The sequence below is a fragment of the Myxocyprinus asiaticus genome, chromosome 13 (genome assembly GCF_019703515.2).
Source record: "Myxocyprinus asiaticus isolate MX2 ecotype Aquarium Trade chromosome 13, UBuf_Myxa_2, whole genome shotgun sequence".
Lineage (NCBI taxonomy): Eukaryota > Metazoa > Chordata > Actinopteri > Cypriniformes > Catostomidae > Myxocyprinus > Myxocyprinus asiaticus.
This window is the reverse complement of record NC_059356.1, coordinates 8,586,649-8,610,201: the sequence shown is the minus strand read 5'-3', so window position 1 is coordinate 8,610,201 and position 23,553 is coordinate 8,586,649. Positions and strand designations below refer to the sequence as shown.

The 23,553-nt window shown below is 38.9% G+C and overlaps 1 protein-coding gene across 4 annotated transcripts in view; it reads left to right on the top strand.

Moving 5' to 3' along the window:
• Positions 1-23,553, top strand: part of LOC127450356 (magnetosome-associated protein MamJ-like) — an 86,697-nt gene that overhangs the window by 38,922 nt on the left and 24,222 nt on the right. For all 4 annotated transcript variants that reach the window (XM_051714417.1, XM_051714419.1, XM_051714418.1 and 1 more), the window contains exon 3: positions 16,612-17,332. In XM_051714417.1, the coding sequence (XP_051570377.1) occupies positions 16,612-17,332 (721 nt within the window). The remainder of the gene's footprint in view (positions 1-16,611; positions 17,333-23,553) is intronic.

Below are 23,553 nucleotides of genomic sequence, written 5' to 3'. Positions count from 1 at the left end.
GTGTTCTTAACTCTGCAACCGTAAGGGCTAGAATCAAAAAAATGTTTTCTTCTGATTCCATGAGTTAAGCCCTACAAAATATATATCTATGTATATGTATATCTCCGATTTCATTTCTATAATTTTTTTCTGCCATTTTTATTTGTTTGAAAAAACATACTTTTTAGAGCTCCTCCTAGACTGTTAGTTTGATTGGCACGAAATTTGGTTTACTTCATCTGCAGACCGCCCTGTTTAATGTGGTTTAAGTATTTGATCAATATCTACTCAAGGCAATCTCCAAACGTAACCAAATTTGGTACACATAGTCAACAGGACATTTAGAAGATGTCAGAAAAGTTTCGAACAATTCCACCTGTAGGGGGGGCGCTATAACTAAAAAAATTTCATAACTTCGCAGCCTTTTGAGTGACAAAGTTCAAATTAAATATCTTCTTTGGTTCAGATGGAAACATTCTTAAATTTATTCAACAAATAAACAAAAATGGCTGCCAATGGTCAATCAAATTTCAGCACCTAATAACTCGTATTGGGAATGGCCGAGGATTATTGAAATTACTATTACACAAGCAGGGTGTCAACTTGCAGCATATCAAATTTTGTGACACTCGGCCACACGGTGGCAGTATAATTAGCTAATTTGTCTTTTTGCTCATAACTTTGGAACCGTATAGGCTACAATAAATTATGTAGCTTCTCTGAATCCACCAGTGCCCCCTAATGAAATGGGCACATGGATTTCCATTCCCGCAAGAAAACATATTTATCACAAATATGTTTTTGAAAAACCTACTTTTTCGAACTCGTCCAAGGCTGTTTTTTTGATTCGCTCAAAAATGAGTATACATCATCTAAAGACCCTCCAGACAAAAAGTTGTCAAAATAATTTTTATATGTCAAATCGTTCTGAAGATATAATCAAATACATTTTGGGCTGTGGCCCATGATAACTAATAGGCCTGTATCTTGTATCTTGAAAACTAACAGGTATATTTTGCCATTCAGCCACTCCTTGTAAATCAGATAAATACATTATTAAATTAACAGCTTTTTTCTTCGCAATTTCTCCTTTGGAAGAATAGCTTCTGTTGTTCTTATTTGTCAGTTGCTTTGGATGAAAGCGTCTGCTTAATGAAGAAAGGTAATAAGCATACATAAGCCATAGATCTTCTTGAATTATTTTGGAAATGAAAACAAAGGCTGAGGGATAGATTTAAACCCTAATCGGACAGAATTAGTTTTATATGTGGATGTGGGGGAATTTAATAATTACCAGAGCTTAGTTCAATTTTAATTCCTTGTCATGTCACTAATTTTATTCAGACTTTTTTATGGTGTGCGCGTTCCCGCACTGGTAAAAAAAATACAGCGTGTTTTATCTACTATAAAACGCCCTGTAATAATAGGCCTTGGTTATATTAATAGCCTACGAATTGACACGGTAAAAAGCCTGTAAATCAGCACTTTTCAGCTATGTTGGTTAACAAGATGCCAGAAAATGTAAGACGCTGCTGAGTTCTCTCCATGAACCTATGTAAGATTCCGAGTTGGGCTTCCGTGTTGAGCATCATTATTCAAAACCGTTTGCATCCATATGACCAAAGTACATAGTTGTTGCTGCTTCCGCAATCACAATTTAATATGTTAATATTGCGATTGTAGACTATTAACCACACGCCATTTGGCTTCTAATGAAACTAATTCATTCACAAACTCACGCACATAGTCATAGTAATGGGAGAGTTTATTGGTAATAATTCAACAAATAGTATGAAAGATAAGGGAAAAACAGCTGAAAATAATAATAAGACAGCAGTTCGGGAGATGCGGGTGATGTTTTTATTTTCTAATTATTTTTTTCTGCTGCTTCACAATATCTTTCAGTCTTGCGCTCTCTATTTCATTGGCTTTTATTTATTGCTGATCTCTTGCTTGTCGGCATGAGTGTGCACACCTGATGTCTCATCAAACAAATTTCAAGCAGGTGACACTTATACTAGCAGAGTAACAGATGGACCATTGCATACGAGATGCTTGATAGATCTTTTTCAAATGATAATCCCGCTATTTGTGCCACTTTTCCATTACCCGTGGTGAAGATAAGAGAAACTGACATCTACACTCTCACAGAAGCAGATATTTCATGGACCAGCAACCTCTAGTTATAGTTAAAATACATTTGACATTCTGAGGAAACATGCTAAATGTCATGAATTTCTGATGAAAGGGGGGCTAACAGCTAATTTTAAATGATCAGGCATTTCAACTGACAGATAATGGCTGTAATATTACAGGATAAGAAGTCCTTCTAGATGGCTGAATAACTTGTATTTGTGTATTACATAAATGCATAGACATTTATTTGAAGGACTATGGTACACTGAAAATGTCTTCTGAGTTTTATATAATTAGTTTGCAAAGAAATCTGACATCTCCAAAATGCTTGTAGATAATCAAATGTCCCCTTCATTTTTATATATCCTAAAAATATTGAAAACCTATTTGTCAAGTAGCCAGATGTGATTAAATAGATTGTCCAATTAAAATGAAGAGACAATATTATGTTTGTTTTAATATAATATATTTCTATAAAAACACTTGTTTAGTGTTGTGATAGGAATAATAAAATAAACACACATGTGCCTAAGTACAAACATATAAGTGTTCATGAAAAGAGCAAATTCTCATGTAACCTCACCAGCCCATAAGCAGCAGCAGTCAGTTGCATTATCATTGCTGCACTGACCTCTGAGTAGTAGTATAATCCTAGTTTACTGTACTCTTTGTAGCACGTTGTCTGCAGTATTATGACCTTTTGGTCTGTGTACTATTGTTGCACTGTCGTATTACTGTATTATTATTTGTACAAATGTTATTATATGAAATTTTATAAAGTAAAATAATTTTTACAGGCCCACATAACATGTAAGCATTCTGCAACAATCAACATTTCATTATGTTCTCCTTAATCTGATGTATGTTGCCTTTTTTATTTTTAAATATTTTCCAACAATATTGTGAGATAACACCTAAAAGGGAGCTATATGCAGTGATTATATCAATATGTAAATTGCTTTCCGTATAGCAATGATTATGATGCTAAATTCTTGCTGATTCTGGCTGAATTCTTGCTGATTCTTAAATTCAATTCATGGTGCCTAAATATGCACAGATATGAAAACTTTTTTCAGAATATATAATGCAGAAAACAATGCTTTAGAATTGGTGTCATAACGTAGTTTGTCCAGCAGAGCGCGCTCTGACTCTTTACAGAGCTGACTCTGAGCTGACGGTGGTTCTGCAGACAGGGCGGAGTTAAGCAGTGCAGAGTTAGTTTGTCAGTGCAGTCAGTAATGTAGCAGATTGAAAGGTAAACATCAGAGCATCTTTTTGCAGCTCAGCAGACAACGGCGCGGTGGTGGATTGTGTCTGTTGAGTGTTGATTTCACGCTACGCTGATACCTAGTTGGTGAGACACAATGCTGGAAAGTAAATAAACAACATCCTTCTTTTACTCACCATGACAACTAGCTTAAAGCCAACTAGCTAACCACGTAGCTACTTTCATTGCTTGTCAGCTGAGTGGAAGCTAATGAGTGAACATGTATTCACCAAACTGTTTTGTTGAGCATTCACAGTTTGGTACTGGGGATGCACCGATACCACTTGTTCTCTTCCGATCCAACTCCGATATCGGAAATCTCAGTATCGGCCGATACCGATCCCAATCCAATACCGGTGTTGTTTTTCTTTTTCTTTTTTTTTTTGCATAATCAGTTTAGAATATCTTTACATTACTGTGTGGAACTAATTGGGTGTACTCTTTTATATGTAAAGAAACACAAACCTCTAACTACACATTATTTCAATATCAATGTATGGTCCATTAAGAAAAACTTCATTGTTAACTAGTCTACTGGATAATGTAGCAGCAAAATTAACAGTAATTCCAGTATAAGTCATCAGTAGAAAAGAAGCCGTTTTTATACTTGTATCTGGACTTTAAAGGATTCAGATCTCTTTTTTTGTTCAATTTAGTTGTAAGATATCAGCTCACTTTTCATTCACACAGTTATTTTTTGGAACCCATTCAACTTAAATATTATTATAATTTGTAAACAAATGATAATAAAAATAATGTATTATAATAGTAATATATAGTAATATATCTCAATCGTGCACCTTTAACTTTTAAACCCTCTGGCTTTTATTTTGACATTCTGAACTCTCCAGGAAGTCCTGTAAGTGTGTCTGTTTGTAGGCAAGTTCACAGTAGTTTAATTAGCTTCTTATTCAAATTCTGGTAAAAAAAAAAAAAGCACCTCCAGTGCCATTCTTAATGCATATTATAAGTGAACTGAACTATTGAACATCTACATCTGAGATGTTGTTCTTGAGTAGCACTCAAATATTGTTCACCGAGTGAAGGCTGAAAATAGCCGCGAGTGTGTGTGTGTAAACAGAGCAGTGCCATTCACTGACGAGCTGGAGCTGCGCGTGCATTTTATATATTTACTTATTAAACACAGCCTTTTGTGATTCACAGAGCTATCACACGTCTTCAAGTGGCTTTGAATAAAATGCACGAATCATATGAACTACTTTAATTGTGTTTATGGTTCTTTTATGTCATTTTTTGAGCTTGACAGTAACGAATATGACTAACAGTATCGGATTTGGATCGGGCTCGTCGGACCGATACCCGATCCGTTTAAAAGCTTCAGTATCAGAGACGATACCGATCCAGGTATCGGATCAGTGCATCCCAATTTCGTACCCCCTTCAACTGAACAATTCCAGTCGTGTCATTATAAAATGTAATATTTAAAAATCTGGTTTTCCAGACATAGCAGAATACGGTGTAACACCGCTGCCGCTGTTTATCTCTTGACTCGGCAGGTGTAAATGCTTCTTGTTTTACAACCTGCCAATAACTGATTGGCAGTATTAATATAGTCAGCATTTGACTGATACTAAACAGTACTACTGATGTTTATTTAGCTATTTATTGTATTTTTATTTATTCTTTATTTTCTCAGTGTTCATTTCTAGAATTTGTTGACAATGTATAATAATAATGTCAAATGTTCTTTGATAAAAATATTTGTTTAAGCAGCTTTTTGAGTACCTTTGCATAGTCATATCGGTGCAAAATCGGTGAGCAATCCACATAGAAAAGGTCTGTTTTCATTCCAGCTCAAAAATTAAGTATATCGGCCACCATATCGGTAATCTGTGAATTTTCCCCCTCTAAAATCGGTATCGGTCTCAAAAATCCCATATCGGTCGGGCTCTACAAGTTAATATGGAAAATGCTGGATATTTTTTTTTAATTAACCACGTTACAAAAGAGACAACATATGCATGACAACATAAATAAAACACAATAGTAATTATACTCCATGTATATTTGCATACGTTTGTTTGCCTCGGTTGCTTTCTGTGTTCTCTGATTGAGCTAAAAGCAGATCTTACATTCATACAGGCGGGATCATCACAGACGTTTAGTAATATTGTGACCGAGTCAGACCAGAAAACAACACATACATTTGTAACTCCTGAATGAGAGATGTTTACGGTGATATTCCGCTGGGTGTGTGTGCTCGCTAGTCACACATCAGACTCACCGGCGTCCAGAGATGAATCGTAAATAAAATATTCATAAAAATGTCATTGTCCTCGAAAGTCAAACCTGCCAACATTTCTGCTGACTTCAGACCTGTACACACTTTTCTTGGCACTTATAAAAGCAACATTTGGATGCTTTTATTGATGTTTTAATGGATATTTCTCCATTCAACGCTGTTGCCTCTTTATGCTGATGGTCACAAATTTGGCCACTGTGATGAAAGTGTGATGTGTGCATGAAACGTCATCATGCCATTACTGCGTCAGTACTGAACATGTGCAGATCGTCCCAATTTCACAAGATGCATGAAAGCTGTGATTGAAAATCAGGGTTATTCCACCAAATATTGATATTGAACTCTTCCTAAGTTAAAACATTAGTATTGTGTTTTAAAATGAATATGAACTTGTTTTCTTTGCATTATTTGAGATCTGAAAACACTGCATCTTTTTTGTTATTTTGACCAGTTGTCATTTTCTGCAAATAAATGCTCTAAATGACAATATTTTTATTTCGAATTTGGGAGAAATGTTGTCAGTACTTTATAGAATATAACACCTATGTGGATATCACCTGCCCTTGTCTTTTGATTTTCAAACCATTTTTTATGTCTGGCTTGTCAGGACCAATTTGTTTGATGGCCAATTTGTCTGAAATTGCAATAGGAACGACACGCTGTTACACACGTTTAACAATAACGGTCGCCATGTTCACAGTCTGTAAGACTACTGGCACACACTAATACTAAAGTTACTTTTGGTTTGATACTTCATTATGGGCAGACTCATTTCTGCACCATTGCATCTCAATGAGGCTGGTTGCAGTACCATATTTGACCACCGATTTCTATTGGAAAAATTATTGGTGCTGTGGTGTTCGGGAGGGCAGCAGTTTCTCTGCCCCACTCTTTCATACAAAGTGTAAGAGAGTTTTCAGATAAATGATATACGACTTCAAAAGATATGGATTTAACCACTGGAGTCGTATTGATTAATTTTATACTGCCTTTATGTGCTTTTTGCAGCCTCAAAATTTTGGTACCCATTTCACTTTTCAACAAATTTAGTTTAGGCAGGATCTGTTCTGTCTATTTGTATTATTTGGCACCCACTGGATCATTTCTGTCAATTCTGATTATTTCGGTAATTTCTCCACGTGTGCTTGGACCCCAATGATTGCCGCTTGCAGCTATATTTCTTTATAGTTTTGATCATGGTTTTCAAGTATAAGGGCATGCAGTGCCATTATTTTTCTTTTATTGTTGATGTCAATAACAAAAGCAGTAAGTTTTCTCTCCCCCCTTTTAAAAGTTGAGGAGCTTATTTATATGAGTCTATTATATTATCCAGTTTATTTCCTGATATCAAAAAAACTGTAAAATCTTGATAAATTTTAGTAAGGATGATGATGTGTAATTTGTAAAAATATTTGTTTTGGCGCATGGCGCATTGTTGACTCTTTTCTTCCTCAATGCTGTTTATAATTTTGGGCTGTCTACGGTTCAAGAGGTTTGACTTCCTACATAGCGCTTTAAACGAGAAAATTAATTAAAATTCAAATGGGTCACATCTGTTTTGTTGTCCGCGCAGCGATATCAAGTGAAGCCTTACGCAATTTAGATTGCGCTATTACCGCCGAATGAATGTAGATGGTAAAATAAATGTTATTTAAAAGAGATGTTTGTGAACATTTTCAACCAATCATATCAGCAGTAATTAATCAAATAATCATTACAGTGCATCTAAAAAGTATTCACAGTGCTTCACTTTTTCCACATTTTGTTATGTTACAGACTTATTCCAAAAATGGATTAAAATCATTATTTTCCTCAAAATTCTACAAACAATACCTTATAATGACAACGTGAAAGAAGTTTGTTTGAAATCTTTGCAAATTTATTAAAAATAAAAAATGAAAAAAAATCACATGTACATAAGTATTCACAGCCTTTGCCATGACACTCAAAATTGAGCTCAGATGCATCCTGTTTCCACTGATCATCCTTGAGATGTTTCTACAACTTGATTGGAGTCCACCTGTGGTAAATTCAGTTGATTGGACATGATTTGGAAAGGCACACACCTGTCTATATAAGGTCCCACAGTTAACAGTGCATGTCAGAGCACAAACCAAGCCATGAAGTCCAAGGAATTGTCTGTAGACCTCCGAGACAGGATTGTATCGAGGCACAGATCTGGGGAAGGGTACAGAAAAATTTCTGCAGCATTGTAGGTCCCAATGAGCACAGTGGCCTCCATCATCTGTAAATGGAAGAAGTTTGGAACCACCAGGACTCTTCCTAGAGCTGGCCACCCGGCCAAACTGAGCGATCGGGGGAGAAGGGTCTTAGTCATGGAGGTGACCAAGAACCCAATGGTCACTCTGACAGAGCTCCAGCGTTTCTCTTTGGAGAGAGGAGAAACTTCTAGAAGAACAACCATCTCTGCAGCACTCCACCAATCAGGCCTGTATGGTAGAGTGGCCAGACGGAAGCCACTCCTCAGTAAAAGGCACATAACAGCCCGCCTGGAGCCCGCCTGGTCTGATGAAACAAAGATTGAACACTTTGGCCTGAATGGCAAGCGTCATGTCTGGAGGAAACCAGGCACCGCTCATCACCTGGCCAATACCATCCCTACAGTGAAGCATGGTGGTGGCAGCATCATGCTGTGGGGATGTTTTTCAGCGGCAGGAACTGGGAGACTAGTCAGGATCGAGGGAAAGATGAATGCAGCAATGTACAGAGACATCCTTGATGAAAACCTGCTCCAGAGCGCTCTGGACCTCAGACTGGGGCGAAGGTTCATCTTCCAACAGGATAACGACCCTAAGCACACAGCCAAGATAACAAAGGAGTGGCTACGGGACAACTCTGTGAATGTCCTTGAGTAGCCCAGGCTTGAACCCGATTGAACATCTCTGGAGAGATCTGAAAATGACTGTGCACCGACGCTCCCCATCCAACCTGATGGAGCTTGAGAGGTCCTGCAAAGAAGAATGGGAGAAACTGCCCAAAAATAGGTATGCCAAGCTTGTAGCATCATACTCAAAAAGACTTGAGGCTGTAATTGGTGCCAAAGGTGCTTCAATAAAGTATTGAGCAAAGGCTGTGAATACTCGGGTACATGTGATTTTTTTTCGTTTTTTATTTTTAATAAATTTGCAAAGATTTCAAACAAACTTCTTTCACGTTGTCATTATGGAGTATTGTTTGTAGAATTTTGAGGAAAATAATGAATTTAATCCATTTTGGAATAAATTATATTCCATAGTTCCATTTATTTTATTCCATAGTTTTAATGACTTTACTATTATTCTAAAATGTGAAGAAATAAAATTATAATAAAGAATGAGTAAGTGTTTCAAAACTTTTGACCGGTAGTGTATATCCAGATGCGTGGTGTCGTCAAGCGGCCGTTCTGTTAAAGAGAGTATCTGAATCAAAGTGGTGTTGTACAGTCCCGGCAGGGTGTGTCAAATACAGTGATCTGCGGCATCCTCTGCTACATAGCGCTCAGAATCGGACAGTAAGATCAGAATTGCATGTGCAAATTGCATTCAGCAGCGATTTTGTGGGCGCGTTTGCGCAGTTGCCTGATCTGCATAATTTCTATAATGAATCACAATGTAATGTCAACAAACACTAAAATGACTGTATAAATGACAATATAAACAAGTTTACAGCTCAAATAATACATGAGTTTTAACAGAAAAATTAATATGTTCTTTTATAAAATTATAAGCTTCACATCTTTGTGTTTTAAAGCCTCCAAAAATTGGCCCCATTCACTTCCATTGTAAGTGCCTCACTGTAACCTAAATTTGTACTTTTTTAAAGAAAAGGAGGGATGAGTTGAAATCGACGAGTCAACGATTTTTCAATGTAGGGAGAACCATGGTTTTGTTCTTTCCCTGGTGTCCACGACCCTATCCGAACAGACCTACAGTAGCAAGCGTTACGTAGCGTCAAGTATGTTAACGAACCATGTAAAATTTCAGCAGCAGCGCACCAAATTATGATTGAATAAATGCATGCATATGAATGCATACACTGGGACACTTTCGAATGCTTAAGTCACTCTTAAAAATTTAAGAAGGTCACTGCATTATATGCTGGGAATCAAACCCATGACTTTGGTTTTGCTAGCATCATGCTCTTTGTGTTTAAAATACCATTGCTAAAGACGTTTCATTATTTTCCTTTAGTATTGATTCCATGGAATTAAATGTTGCAGTGGTCTTAAATTCGGTATCAGACTGGAAGATCTCCTTATCAGCAGTTTCTCTGTGGGATTCGAGTGTTAATTCACACTCACACAAACTTCTGAAATAAATTTGGGGCGGTTTTGTGATATGGAATGCACCATCTGCCGGTGGAGAGCGGATGCCAAATTCTTCAAGTTATTAAGTTTGGTTTCAGAGAGTGAATAGACTTGCTATTCTGGTAGCAGCTATCTTGTCACTTTTTGAAACTTTTTGTCTGCTCTGTAAATGGTGTTCGCTAAAGTGATCAGTTGTACGATTTTCGTTTGACAGATGACAAAATAGGCCAAAAAATCCCATAGACAAACACAAATTAATATTTAGGAACCAGAACATCATAGGAACTTGGGAGTGGGGAAAGATGAAAATAAATTTTTTTGCCTTGTGATTTTTGTCTGTTGGACAAAAAACAGGCAAAAACAATCCACAGACTTCCAAAAAGGGGCCCCACACACATAAAGGGACCAGATAATTACAGGGAATTGGGGTGTGTGCTCTTTTGATTCTTGCAACTTCAAAGCAACACATTAAAAACCACCTAGAACACCTGAACAACTGCATAGCAACCCGCTAACAACCACCCTGAACACCCTATCAACCGCATAACAACACGCTAACAACTACATAGAACACCTAAGCAACCACATAGCAACATGTTAACAACCACCCAGAACACCTAAGCAACCCCATAGCAACATGCTAACAACCACCCAGAACACCCTAGCAACCATATAGCAACACACTAACAACCACAGAGAATAGCCTTGCAACTTCATAGCAACATGCTAACAACCACCCAGAACACCTTATCAGCCACATAGCAACATGCTAATAACCACCGAGAACAGCCTAGCAACCATATAGCAACATGCTAACAACCACCCAGAACACCCTAGCAAACGCATTGCAACATGCTAACAAACACCCCAAACAGCCTAGCAACTGCCTAGCAACATGCTAACAACCACCCAGAACACCTTAGAAACCACATAATACACAAATAACCACCTAGAACACCATAGCATCCACATAACAACATGCTAACAACCACCCATAACAGCTTAGCAACTGCCTAGCGGTATGCTAACAACCACCCAGAACACCTTAGAAACCACATAACAACACACTTAAAACCACCCAGAACACCCTAGCAACCACATTGCAACATGTTATAACCTATTAACAATATGCTAACAACCACTCAGAACACCTAAGCAAACCCATAGCAACATGCTAACAACCACCCAAAACACCCTAGCAACTATATAGCAACACACTAACAACCACAGAGAATAGCCTTGCAACTCCATAGCAACATGCTAACAACCACCCAGAACACCTTATCAACCACATAGCAACATGCTAATAACCACCGAGAACAGCCTAGCAACCACATAGCAACATGCTAACAACCACCCAGAACACCCTAGCAACCGCATTGCAACATGCTAACAAACACCCCAAACAGCCTAGCAACTGCCTTGAAACATGCTAACAACCACCCAGAACACCTTATCAACCACATAGCAACATGCTAACAACCACCCAGAACACCCTAGCAACAGCATATCAATATGCTAACAACCACCCAGAACACCCTAGCAACTGTATAGCAACACACTAACAACCACAGAATAGCCTTGCAACTTCATAACAACATGCTAACAACCACCCAGAACACCCTAGCAACTGCATTGCATCATGCTATCAAACACCCCAAACAACCTAGCTACTGCCTTGAAACATGCTAACAACCACCCAGAACACCTTATCAACCATATAGCAACACGCTAACAACCACCCAGAACACCCTAGCAACAGCATATCAAAATGCTAACAACCACCCAGAACACCCTAGCAACCGTATAGCAACACACTAACAACCACAGAATAGCCTTGCAACTTCATAGCAACATGCTAACAACCAAACAAAACACCTTATTAACCACATAACAAGATGCGAACAACCACCCAGTACACCCTAGCAACCGCATAGCAAAATGCTAACAACCACCCAGAACACCGTAGCAACTGTATAGCAATATGCTAACAACTACCCAGATCAGCCTAGCAACATGCTAACAACCACCCAGAACACCTTAGAAAACCACATAACAAAATGCTAACAACCACTCAGAACACCCTAGCAACCACATAGCAACATGTTATAAACCACCCAGAACAGCCTAGCAACACCTAGCAACATTCTAACAACCACCCAGAACACCTTGGAAACTACATAACACACTAATGACCACCAAGAACAGCCTAGCAACCACGTAGCAACATGCTAACAACCACCCAGAACACCCTAGCAACCGCATAGCAGCATGCTAACAACCACCCAGTACACCTTAAAAACCACATTGCAACACACTAATAAACACTCAGGACACCTTAGTAACCACATAGCTGTGCCCAGGCCATCTCTCATATCACTCTGTTGTGATGGCAAGTGTTTGCATAAACACCACTCACAGTAAAATTGTATTTATTTATTTTTTTAAATCTAGTTTTTCCTCTGTTAAAGGCGCTGTAAGTTATTTATTTATTTATTTATTTTTATTTTTTTTCACTGAAAAGTAGGCAAAAATGTTCCTACTCCCTTAAATATATTAATTAAATAAGTGTCCTGAGATATTTCTCTTGTCTTTGTGACAGCTGTACACTTTGAAAACAGCAAACAAATATGTGTCCGTGGACATTGACGCTTTTCACCAGTCAATCATTTTGCTCATTCTCATAGTGTTGTATTTGAAGCGGATCATTGAGGTGATGATTCATAATGTTTGTCAGCTGAGAGCACTATTGTGCCACTGTTGAATTTGACAACCACAGGAACAAACAATGCTGCTCTTTTGCTCTGTTTTGGTCACAAAATTATCTTTGGAGGGCAGGTTTTGGAACGAGGGGGCGTGGATAATTCTACGGCTCTGTCACGTGAAAGCTTCAGAATGCTAAAATCGCTTACAGCACCTTTAAGCCCAAAGTATACTTCGGTCAGATGTGAACGCTGAGACAGAACACATGACGCAAATCTCGTCATCAGCAGAGTGCTCGAGCACTGAACACGTGCAGCCCGATTTTTCTAACCACACATCTTTGAACGTGTAGAATGCACATGTGCCAACATGGATCCACAATGTGGAAATACTCACATTTGAGGCGTTGCTGTCATGAAGAAATGCTTGAAGATGACGTAATCACCGGTAAATAATAGGAGACCAAGGTAAAAGAACAAGAGTAGATTTGCATGTCAAGAGCGTGTGTGTAATGAGATCAGGAGACACCTGCATTTGTATAACTTGAGTCTGAAGGAATATAAAGACACCTTTATGGGTCGAAACTCCTGAAGAGAAATTGTCCAATATCTCAAAGCAGTCGTAGCGCGCATGCACCAACCACCTGTGTATGCGCGCACCGTCAAATGGAGTATACTTCGACAGGCTCGCGTTCGACTGTACGTAGACGCTGAGCGTTCGTATCAAAATTTAAGTATACTTTGGGCTTTACGGTTACTTTCACCATCTTGACATTCTGTATCACCTAATCTAATAATCACATAAATCTAAAGCTAATCCGAAATGTAACCTCTCTGGATAATCTTAATCCCTATAGATTCCAATTCAGTCCAGCCTCTAATTTAGATTTGTATGGTTTAAGATGGTGCTGGGTAAGGCAGAGGTCATGTTGCTGTGCGTGGTAGTATTAAGTTTGAGAAATGTTGGCATATTTAAAACCATTCTGCAGATTCATTATTTATATTAATTAACAAAAGGTAATTGAATTACATTGTGGTGGAATATGTCTGCCTTTATTTTAAAACTTCAATGCAGCATCGCCAGCTCTCTTCTCATCCTACATATGCCTCTTACCCCAGGAGTCTCCAATCCCTAACCCTTCCCTTAGCAAGCATCCCTAATAACTAAGTCAATGTACAGTATTTAGAAATTCTCATATACAAATAACATGATTTCCGAGCATACCCTGTTCACAAGTTACAAACAAATCCCGTTCTTGTCTCATGAAAAATACTTGGCATACAGAATGCTTGACATCTTGGGAGCCACTGAATTTAGACATTCATCTCTGTAGCCAACAGCACATTCTCCACAGAGCTCCATTCCCTATGAGGCTGGCCCAGTATTCTGCCTGCATGACAGCTGTTATCTGCAGTCTGTCTTCCTGCCTCTCCCTCCTCCTCATCATCATGCACCTGTCTGTGACACAGAGACAAAGCACCGACCTCCTCCAACTAACCCACTTGACTGCTTCTACTGCCTGTGACAGCTCTTAACTCAACCACCAACTTACACTTTCAGATATTATGGGGGATAGACCTGCCACACCTGTTTTTTTTCTTTTGCCAAATGCCAAGTGACTTCTTGACCACTCATGGTGGTTAAACCTAAGCACTGTTTGTGCTACAGATATGAATGATGCTTTAAATCATGCAGCTGGTTGTGATGAGGAGTACTAATATGATGTACACCTGGCAAAGCTTAAAAAAAAAAAAAAGAAATGGTGAAAACATTCCTTAGACTTGCATTAATGGAGGGACCCGAGCCCTTTCCACTGTCGGGCTTAACAGTTCTGAGCATGGTGCACAATGATTTCAGTAGCATTTCCACTTGAGCACAGTATGGTGCGATTACAAACCGTTCCCTGTATGGATTTCTCATGCTGGTGGAACAGCATTAGTGATGTGGCGTCTCATGACACTTGCCTAGTCAATCCATTCTAATCCAGACTTCGCAGTACCACAATGGAAAAAGAAACCGTAAATGTTACGAGCCGGGATTGGTATGGAACGGCACAGTTTATGCAGGTAATTTTGGTGAACTTCATCCTGAGCCCATACTTCAGACAAAGGCTCATGAAGAATCCCATGTCTTTGAGTTTGCATCAGTTCATCCTCTGTGAAGTCTGTCTTAGTAGACTGAAGTGAAGTCTGGCTGGCACATGCTGAAGTTGGTCATCATCACTCAGCGACACAGTGGGAGTCGGACATCAGGCAGGATCGGAGATGGATCTGGCAGGCTCTGGTAACCTCAGGATATAATCCCGAGGTTTAGACAGGAAAAGAAATACAATAAAATTAGTGTAGATGCCATTCACTTTAAAGCACGCTTAAAGAATAAGAGAAGGATTTTTGGTACCGGCAGACCTAACTAAAGCAGCATAACTGTGAACTGAGGGATAAATTAGGTGTATGCCTGGCTAAATAGATAAGTCTTTAGTCTAGACCAGGGGTCGGCATGCGTGCCAGCATTGGCATACGGAGGGGTAATCACTGGCACGCCAGCAACGGCAAGAGAGGAGTAGACTATTTTATTTTTATAAATTCCATTCCTGCATTCCAATCTACATCTTGATGTAATCCTCATGATCACGCAGCGTGTTTTCATGAGCTGAATGGGAGGCTAAACAAAAAGTTAAAATGTGACGAGACTGCAGTATACCCAACAGACTCCATTTGCCATTCGCGCATCACGTGTCGGCAGGGCTTCACATTCGGTTAATCGCGCGAATAAACGCAACAGCTTTGCTTCGGTCAGGCTGCGTGGATGACAGCCTTCTTTCCATGTTTTTTTATTTGTTTCTTTTTGCATTCAGAATGCTTGACATCTTGGGAGCCACTGAATTTAGACATTCATCTCTGTAGCCAACAGCACATTCTCCACAGAGCTCCATTCCCTATGAGGCTGGCCCAGTATTTTGCTTGCATGACAGCTGTCATCTGCAGTCTGTCTTCCTGCCTCTCTCTCCTCCTCATCATCATGCACCTGTCTGTGACACAGAGACAAAGCACCGACCTCCTCCAACTAACCCACTTGACTGCTTCTACTGCCTGTGACAGCTCTTAACTCAACCACCAAGTTACACTTTGAGATATTATGGGGGATAGACCTGCCACACCTGTTTTTTTCTTTTGCCAAATGCCAAGTGACTTCTTGACCACTCATGGTGGTTAGAAGGGGGAAAACCCCTAACCCTAAGTATTAAACCTAAGCACTGTTTGTGCTACAGATATGAATAATGCTTTAAACCATGCAGCTGGTTGTGGTGAGGAGCACTAATATGATGTACACCTGGCAAAGCAAAAAAAAAAACAAAATGGTGAAAACATTCCTTAGACTTGCATTAATGGAGGGACCCGAGCCCTTTCCACCATCGGGCTTAACAGTTCTGAGCATGGTGCGCAATGATTTCAGTAGCATTTCCATTTGAGAACAGTACGGTGCGATTACAAACCGTTCCCTGTATGGATTTCTCATGCTGGTGGAACAGCATTAGTGATGTGGCGTCTCATGACACTTGCCCAGTCAATCCATTCTAATCCAGACTTCGCAGTACCACAATGGAAAAAGAAACCGTAACTGTTACGAGCCGGGATTGGTACGGAATGGCACAGTTCTGCAACAAGTACCATTCTGTCCAGTGGTGGAAATTCACCTTTAGAGCTCATTTGACTTGGGTTGTAACCACTTGGTTCTGAAATCAGATTGCAGTGGCTGGTATCATTTATTTTTTTCTTTTGCCAACTTGCATTGTGTTGCACCAGTATATAAACTCATTGTAAGGGTTCAATAAAATGTCCCACATGATACATTCAATTATATAGCTACCTCTGATTTTGTTTTTCTCATAGATGCATGTAAACTAACTAAATTAATTTGTATTCTTGTTGTCTTTCTGCCTACCTCTCTATTTTACAGGCAACTCCAGAGCTTGTTCCTGAGGCCGTCATAGAATCTGCCCTTGTGGAAGTGCCTGTCCCTGTGACAGAGCAAGTGCCTGAGCAAGTAGAGGTACCTAGACCTGCACCAGAACCAGTGGTTGCACAAGTAGAAGAGCCAGTGCCTGAACCAGTGAAAGAGTCTGTCCCAGAACCAGAGCCAGTGCCTGAATCAGTATTAGACGTGCCCGTCCCAGAGCCCACCCCTGGAATGGTCCCAAAGGTGTCTGTCACAGAGCCAACCCCTAAAACAGTCCTAGAGGTGCCCGTCCCTGAGCCCATGACTGAAACGGTGACAGAGGTATCCATACCCGATCCTGCCCCTGAACCAGTGTCTGCACCTACCCCTGAACCAGCCTCAAAGGTGCCCGCCCCTGAACCAGTGTCTGCACCTACCTCTGAACCAATCTCAAAGGTGCCCGCCCCTGAGCCAGTGTCTGCACCTACCCCTGAACCAGCCTTAAAGGTGCCCACCCCTGAACCAGTGTCTGCACCTACCCCTGAATCAGTCTCAAAGGTGCCCACCCCTGAACCAGTGTCTGCACCTACCCCTGAACCAGTCTCAAAGGTGCCCGGCCCTGAACCCGTGTCTGCACTTGCCCCAGAGCCAGCATCTGAGCCCACCCTTGAAGCAGAACATTCGCCCATCCACGAGACCTCTTCAGCAGCTGAATCAGCTCCAGAGATCCCTGAGAATAATGGTATAGATGCATTAGAATTCTTATATTTGTAACATTCTTGTATTTTTACCTGATTTAAAAAATTTCTATAGGAAATTAAAGGTGAAGTGTACAATTTTGCCACTCATGCAAAGACTGCAAGATTGTAATTCCATTTGATGTCACTAGCACAAATTACTTTGGGATTGTTTTACTTCGGAATTATAGATCATTGCCTGGACATAATTCCATGTCACACATTGAGTCATTTTTGCAACCAATCAATGCACATCTTGCCAAAATAATAACAGGGTCTCATTCTTTGAATATGGATTACTTGGTTAGCTTAATAAGTTGCAGGTTTTTAATCAGACACTATCTGTCAAATGAAGTCACATTTATTTGTATAGCGCTTTTCACAACAGGCATTGTCTCAAAGCAGCTGTACATGAAATTATGCTATAAAATAAAATTAATTAATATAATGCCAATATTAGTTATGTTTAGAACTATTTGTTGTTTAAATTAGTAAACTAAGTAAGTATTGTGGGTCAGTGGTTAAACAAAATGATTTTGTATGAACTGTAAGTTTTAGTGTTAAAGTCCTTCAAGTCATCCCGAATTAACTAATGAAATACATGTAGATGCATTGTCCTTTTATTTTGGCCGATGAAGGCTTTTGTTAGTGGTTAATTCATTTTCTATGTAGTTAATTTTTTAAAGAGAGTGTTGTCCCTCCTTTGACCAAGTTGATATAGGTATCATTCAGTGAGGAGCATCGCAGTCCAGCTGTAAGGTTATGACAGGTAATTTTGGTGAACTTCATCCTGAGTCCATGCTTCAGACAGTGGCTCATGAAGAATCCCATGTCTTTGAGTTTGCCTCAATTCATCCTCTGTGAAGTCTGTCTTAGTAGACTGAAGTGAAGTCTGGCTGGCACATGCTGCAGTTGGTCATCATCACTCAGTGACACATTGGGAGTCGGACATCAGGCAGGATCGGAGATGGATCTGGCAGGCTCTGGTAACCTCAGGATATAATCCCGAGGTTTAGACAGGAAAAGAAATACAATAAAATTAGTGTAGATGCCATTCACTTTAAAGCACGCTTAAAGAATAAGAGAAGGATTTTCGGTACCGGCAGACCTAACTAAAGCAGCATAACTGTGAACTGAGGGATAAATTAGGTGTATGCCTGGCTAAATAGATAAGTCTTTAGTCTAGACCAGTGGTCGGAATGCGTGCCAGCATTGGCATACGGAGGGGTAATCACTGGCACGCCAGCAACGGCAAGAGAGGAGTAGACTATTTTATTTTTATAAATTCCATTCCTGCATTCCAATCTACATCTTGATGTAATCCTTCCTCATGATTACGCAGCGTGTTTTCATGAGCTGAATGGGAGGCTAAACAAAAAGTTAAAATGTGATGAGACTGCAGTATACCCAACAGACTCCATTCGCCATTCGCGCATCACGAGCCGGCAGGGCTTCATGTTTGGCTAATCGCACGAATAAACGCACCAGCTTTGCTTCGGTCAGGCTGTGTGGATGACAGCCTACATTCCATGTTTTTTTATTTGTTTCTTTTTGCATTCAGAACAACATGTGATGTAATAAGGAAAACACCACTATTAATCCTTGAGATTTCCAACCCAGCATACAGAAACACCCTCCTTAAACCATGGTACACTCAAAATTACATTAAACAATTAAAAGAGAAAACATAAACCCACATCATGGGGTTCAGAAATCTAAGTCTATTCAAAATATACATTAAATCTGGAAATAAAGTTTTAGGATTTTGGAGGTGCGATTCACTGAAAAGGGCTAAAAAGTTGATCGGCTTGTGATGCGCAAATGTCTTGCAAGTGCAACGTGAGTCTCGTCACACTTTAATACTGCTTAGCCTCCCATTCAGCTAATGAAAACACGCTTTGTGATCATGAGGAAGGATTACATCAAGATGTAGATTGGAATGCAGGAATGGAATTTATAAAAATAAAATAGTCTTCACCTCTCTTGCCGTTGGTGGTGGTGTAGTGGACTAAAGCACTGAACTGGTAAGCGGAAGGTTGTTGGTTCAATCCCCACAGCCACCACCATTGTGTCCTTGAGCAAGGCACTTAACTCCAGGTTAAGTGCCTTGTAATCAGGGCACTGTAAGTCGCTTTGGATAAAAGCGTCTGCCAAATGCATAAATGTAAATGTAAATGAATACAGGTGCAAAAAAAACTGTGCTTTGACCAGGGAAAAAAAATGGCACTCCATGTCAAAAAGGTTGCGACCTGGTCTAGACTTAAACTGAGAGAGTGTGTCTAAGTTCCGAAACACTGCTAGGAAGACTATTCCATAGTTTAGGGGCAAAATATGAAAATGATCTTAACAGAATTTTAAAATGAATGAAACTTAACTGGTAGCCAATGTAAAATGGGGCTGATATGATATTTCTTGGTTCTAGTTGGCACTCTAGCTGCTGCATTTTGAACCAACTGAAGTTTATTTATTAAACCTGCAGGACATCCACCTTGTAATGCATTACAATAATCTAGTCTTGAGGTCATGAACGAATTAATTATTTTTTCGGCATCAGAAACAGATGTGTCGTAACTTAACAATATTTCTGAGGTGGAACAATGCAGTTCTACAAATACTGGAAATGTGTTTTTCAAAGGTTAGATTGCTATCAAATATAACACCTATTTTTTTTTTATTTTTTTTTTTTTTTGAAGTTGATGTTACAGTACAGAGTCAGATTATATTTTAGGGTCTTATTTTTTAGGTTTTTGTAGTACTTCTGTTTTATTGGAATTGAGTAGAAGGAAATTTCTAGCCATCCACTTTTTGATATCATTTATTCACTCGTCGGCATAACAGTGAGAACTAATTCCATGGTTCCTGATAATGTCTCCCAGGAGGAGCATATATAGGGAGAAATGCAGAGGCCCTAAAACCAATCCCTGTGGCACTCCATACTTAACTTTAATTTGATCTGACAGTTCCTCATTTACACAGACAAAGTGGTAACGGTCAGAGAGATAGGACCTAAACCAAGCTAATGCCTGTTCACAAATGCCAACATAAATTTCAAGCCTGTTCAAGAAAATGTCATGATCTGTGGTGTCAAAGGCAGCACTAAGATCTAAGAGCACAAGAAAGAGAAATGCAGCCGTGATCAGATGATAAGAGCAAGTCATTTGTAACTCTGATAAGTGCAGTCTATGTACAATGATGGGGCCTAAATCCTGACTGAATTTCTTCATATATACCATTTCTCTGTAAAAATGAACATAGTTGGGAGGACACTACCTTTTCTAGTATTTTCAACATAAATGGGAGATTTGAAATCGGTCTATAATTAGCCAATTCTCCTGGATCAAGCAGTGGTTTCTTGATAAGCGGTTTGATAACTGCCATTTTAAAGTTTCTTGGGACATGCCCTAAGGATAATTAGGAGTTAATAATATTAAGAAGAGGTTCTGAGATTACAGGAAACACCTCTATTAGGAGTTTAGTCAGTATTGGGTCTCACATTCATGTTGCTGATTTTGATGTTTTGATCATTTTTGTTATCTCTTCCTGACCTATAACAGCGAAGGATTGAAGTTGCTCGTAGGGAATAATTTAAGTCTTCTGGGGTGCTGTGGCAGATGGATGCATAATATTTTCTGATGATTTCGAATTTATCAATAAAGAAATTCATAATGTCATTACTACTATGCTGCAATGGAATATCTGGTTCAATCGAAGTTTTATTCCTAACCAATTTAGCCACAGTACTGAATAAACATGTAGGATTGTTGTGGTTAATTTCTATGAGTTTGCTCAAATATGCAGACCTGACAGTTTTTAGAGCATGTCTGTAATTAGAGACACTATATTCCATGCATCGCGAAATACCTCTAATTTTGTATTCTTCCATTTACACTCCATTTTCCGAGCTGCTCTCTTAAGAGCATGGTGTGGGATTTTTCTCTCTAACTTTCTTTAATGGGGGGTGGTGGGGGGGGCACACTATCTAGAGTGCTAGAGAAGTCTGTATCCATATTTTCGGTGACAACATCAACTTTTTGGCGTACTGAGTATTTGAGACAAATCTGGAAGATTTTTAGTGAAGCTATCTTTAGTAGTTGAAAGAATAGTTCTACCTGAATGATAACATTGCATAGATTGAGTGACCTTTGCTAAGCGCAGCGTACAAGAGACGAGGTAATATTCTGAGATATCGTCGCTCTGCGGCAGAATTTCTATATTATCAACATCAATTCCATATGACAAAATTAGATCTAGCATATGATTTTGCTGATGGGTTGGACCTGTCACATTTTGTCTAACCCCAACAGAGTTGAGAATATTGATAAATGCTAATCCCACTGTATCATTTCCGTTATCTGTTTTGGATGTTGAAGTCATTGATGATTAAAGCTCTATCCACAGCAACTACTAGATCTGATGGAAAATTAGCAAATTCTCGAAGGAATTCAGAATATGGCCCTGGTGGTCTATATACTGTTGCAAGAACAAAAGATGACAAAGATTTCTTATTTATGTCTGACGATGTCACGTTAAGCATTATCAGTTCAAAAGTATTAAACTTATATCCAGACTTTTGAGTAACACTAAAAATATCACTGTAAATTGTAGCAACAGCTCCTCCTCGAACTTTCAGATGAGGCTTATTTTTATAACAATAACCTGAGGGAATAGGCTCATTTAAACTAATATATTCATCTGTTTTAATCCAGGTTTCAGTCAAACAGAGTGAATCTGAGTAAAATTTTTATTTACAATTAGTGATTTGGATGAAAGCAATCTAAAGTTTAGTAGCCCTACCTTTTAAATGATGTTTATCTTTTTGTTGAGTTTGACATCAATCAATTTTTTTCTAAATGACTTAATGAGGGTTTTGTGTTTGGTAGTCCGGGTAACAGACACAGTCTCTATATGATATATAGGTGTTTAATTCTCTGTGTTGTAGTTTATGTGACCTGTGTGATGTCTCAAGCAGCTAGCAGACGTTTGGATAAGCCAGTTTGTCTGCTTCCTGACGTGGGCCCCATTTAGTTAAATACTATCACTATTAAGACTATGAGCCATATTACTAGAGAGGAGAGTGGCACCTTTCCTGGAGTGATAGAGTACATGTCTCTTTAGCAGGTCTGTGCTGGTATATCATTGCGCCATGCATAAATTAAGTAACTCATTCGTTTAAGCACATACACTTCTCCTTTCTTTGCAAATTACGCTTATTGTACAGTGTGGATCGCAGTGGTGGAGTGATGTGACACACACCCAACAAAGTATGCAAGATCATGGTGGTCTGCTGCATCCCCCACAACCTAGCACTCAGAACTGATGTTCAAGATGCAAATTTGCAGCAAGGTTTTTATCGTCAACGAAAACGATTACTAACAATGAAAAAATATTTTCTTTAACTGAAATAAAAATAAAAATGGGAGTAAAAAAAACTAAAAACTAAACAAACTAATGGTACACTATAATATGAATGAAAACTAAATATAATCATAGAGAAAATTACATTGTTGGATGATTAAATAATCTCTCAAGCCTGATTTCTTTGTGTTTTTATCAAAAAGAACGGACAAGCGACCACAGTTCGCCTGCATACGTTGAGGGCCCGTAAATCTGGAGGCAGGCTCTGGACGACACCAAAATAAAGCAGCAAGCACAAAGCGATGACAGCAAATAATGGTGCCCTTTGAAACATTTCAAAGACAGCATTAAATAAATTGGGACCTCATTTAGTTGACCTCAAACAAAACCTCTGAATATATTTCATTCCATGAACTTTGGAAACTTTGGCAAACAAAGGACTTGTTGTTTTCTGGTGCAGGCTGTTTGACACAAGACCCTTGTGATTCCAGTCCATGCTGCTGATAAATGCTGTGGAGATGTTGAAGTAGATACTGCTAAATGAAAGCTACTGTATATGCATCTCCAATATTTGCACATTTGCACACTTCACATTTCCTTAATGTCAAAAGTGCTGTGTTGTGGTGAATTTGACAAATACAGTTTTTAAATTTGATGGTATTATTTTAAGACTAGCTTCTGATTAAGTGTTATCACATGCAGGCTGACACTTCACAATAAGGTTGTACTTGTTAAAATTACTAAATATATCAAACAAAAAGCAGTATTTTTGGTAACATTTTAAAATAAGGTTCCTTTTGTTAACATTAATGCATTAGGTAACAATATATTTTTAACGCATTTATTAATCTAAGATTAATTAATGTTAACT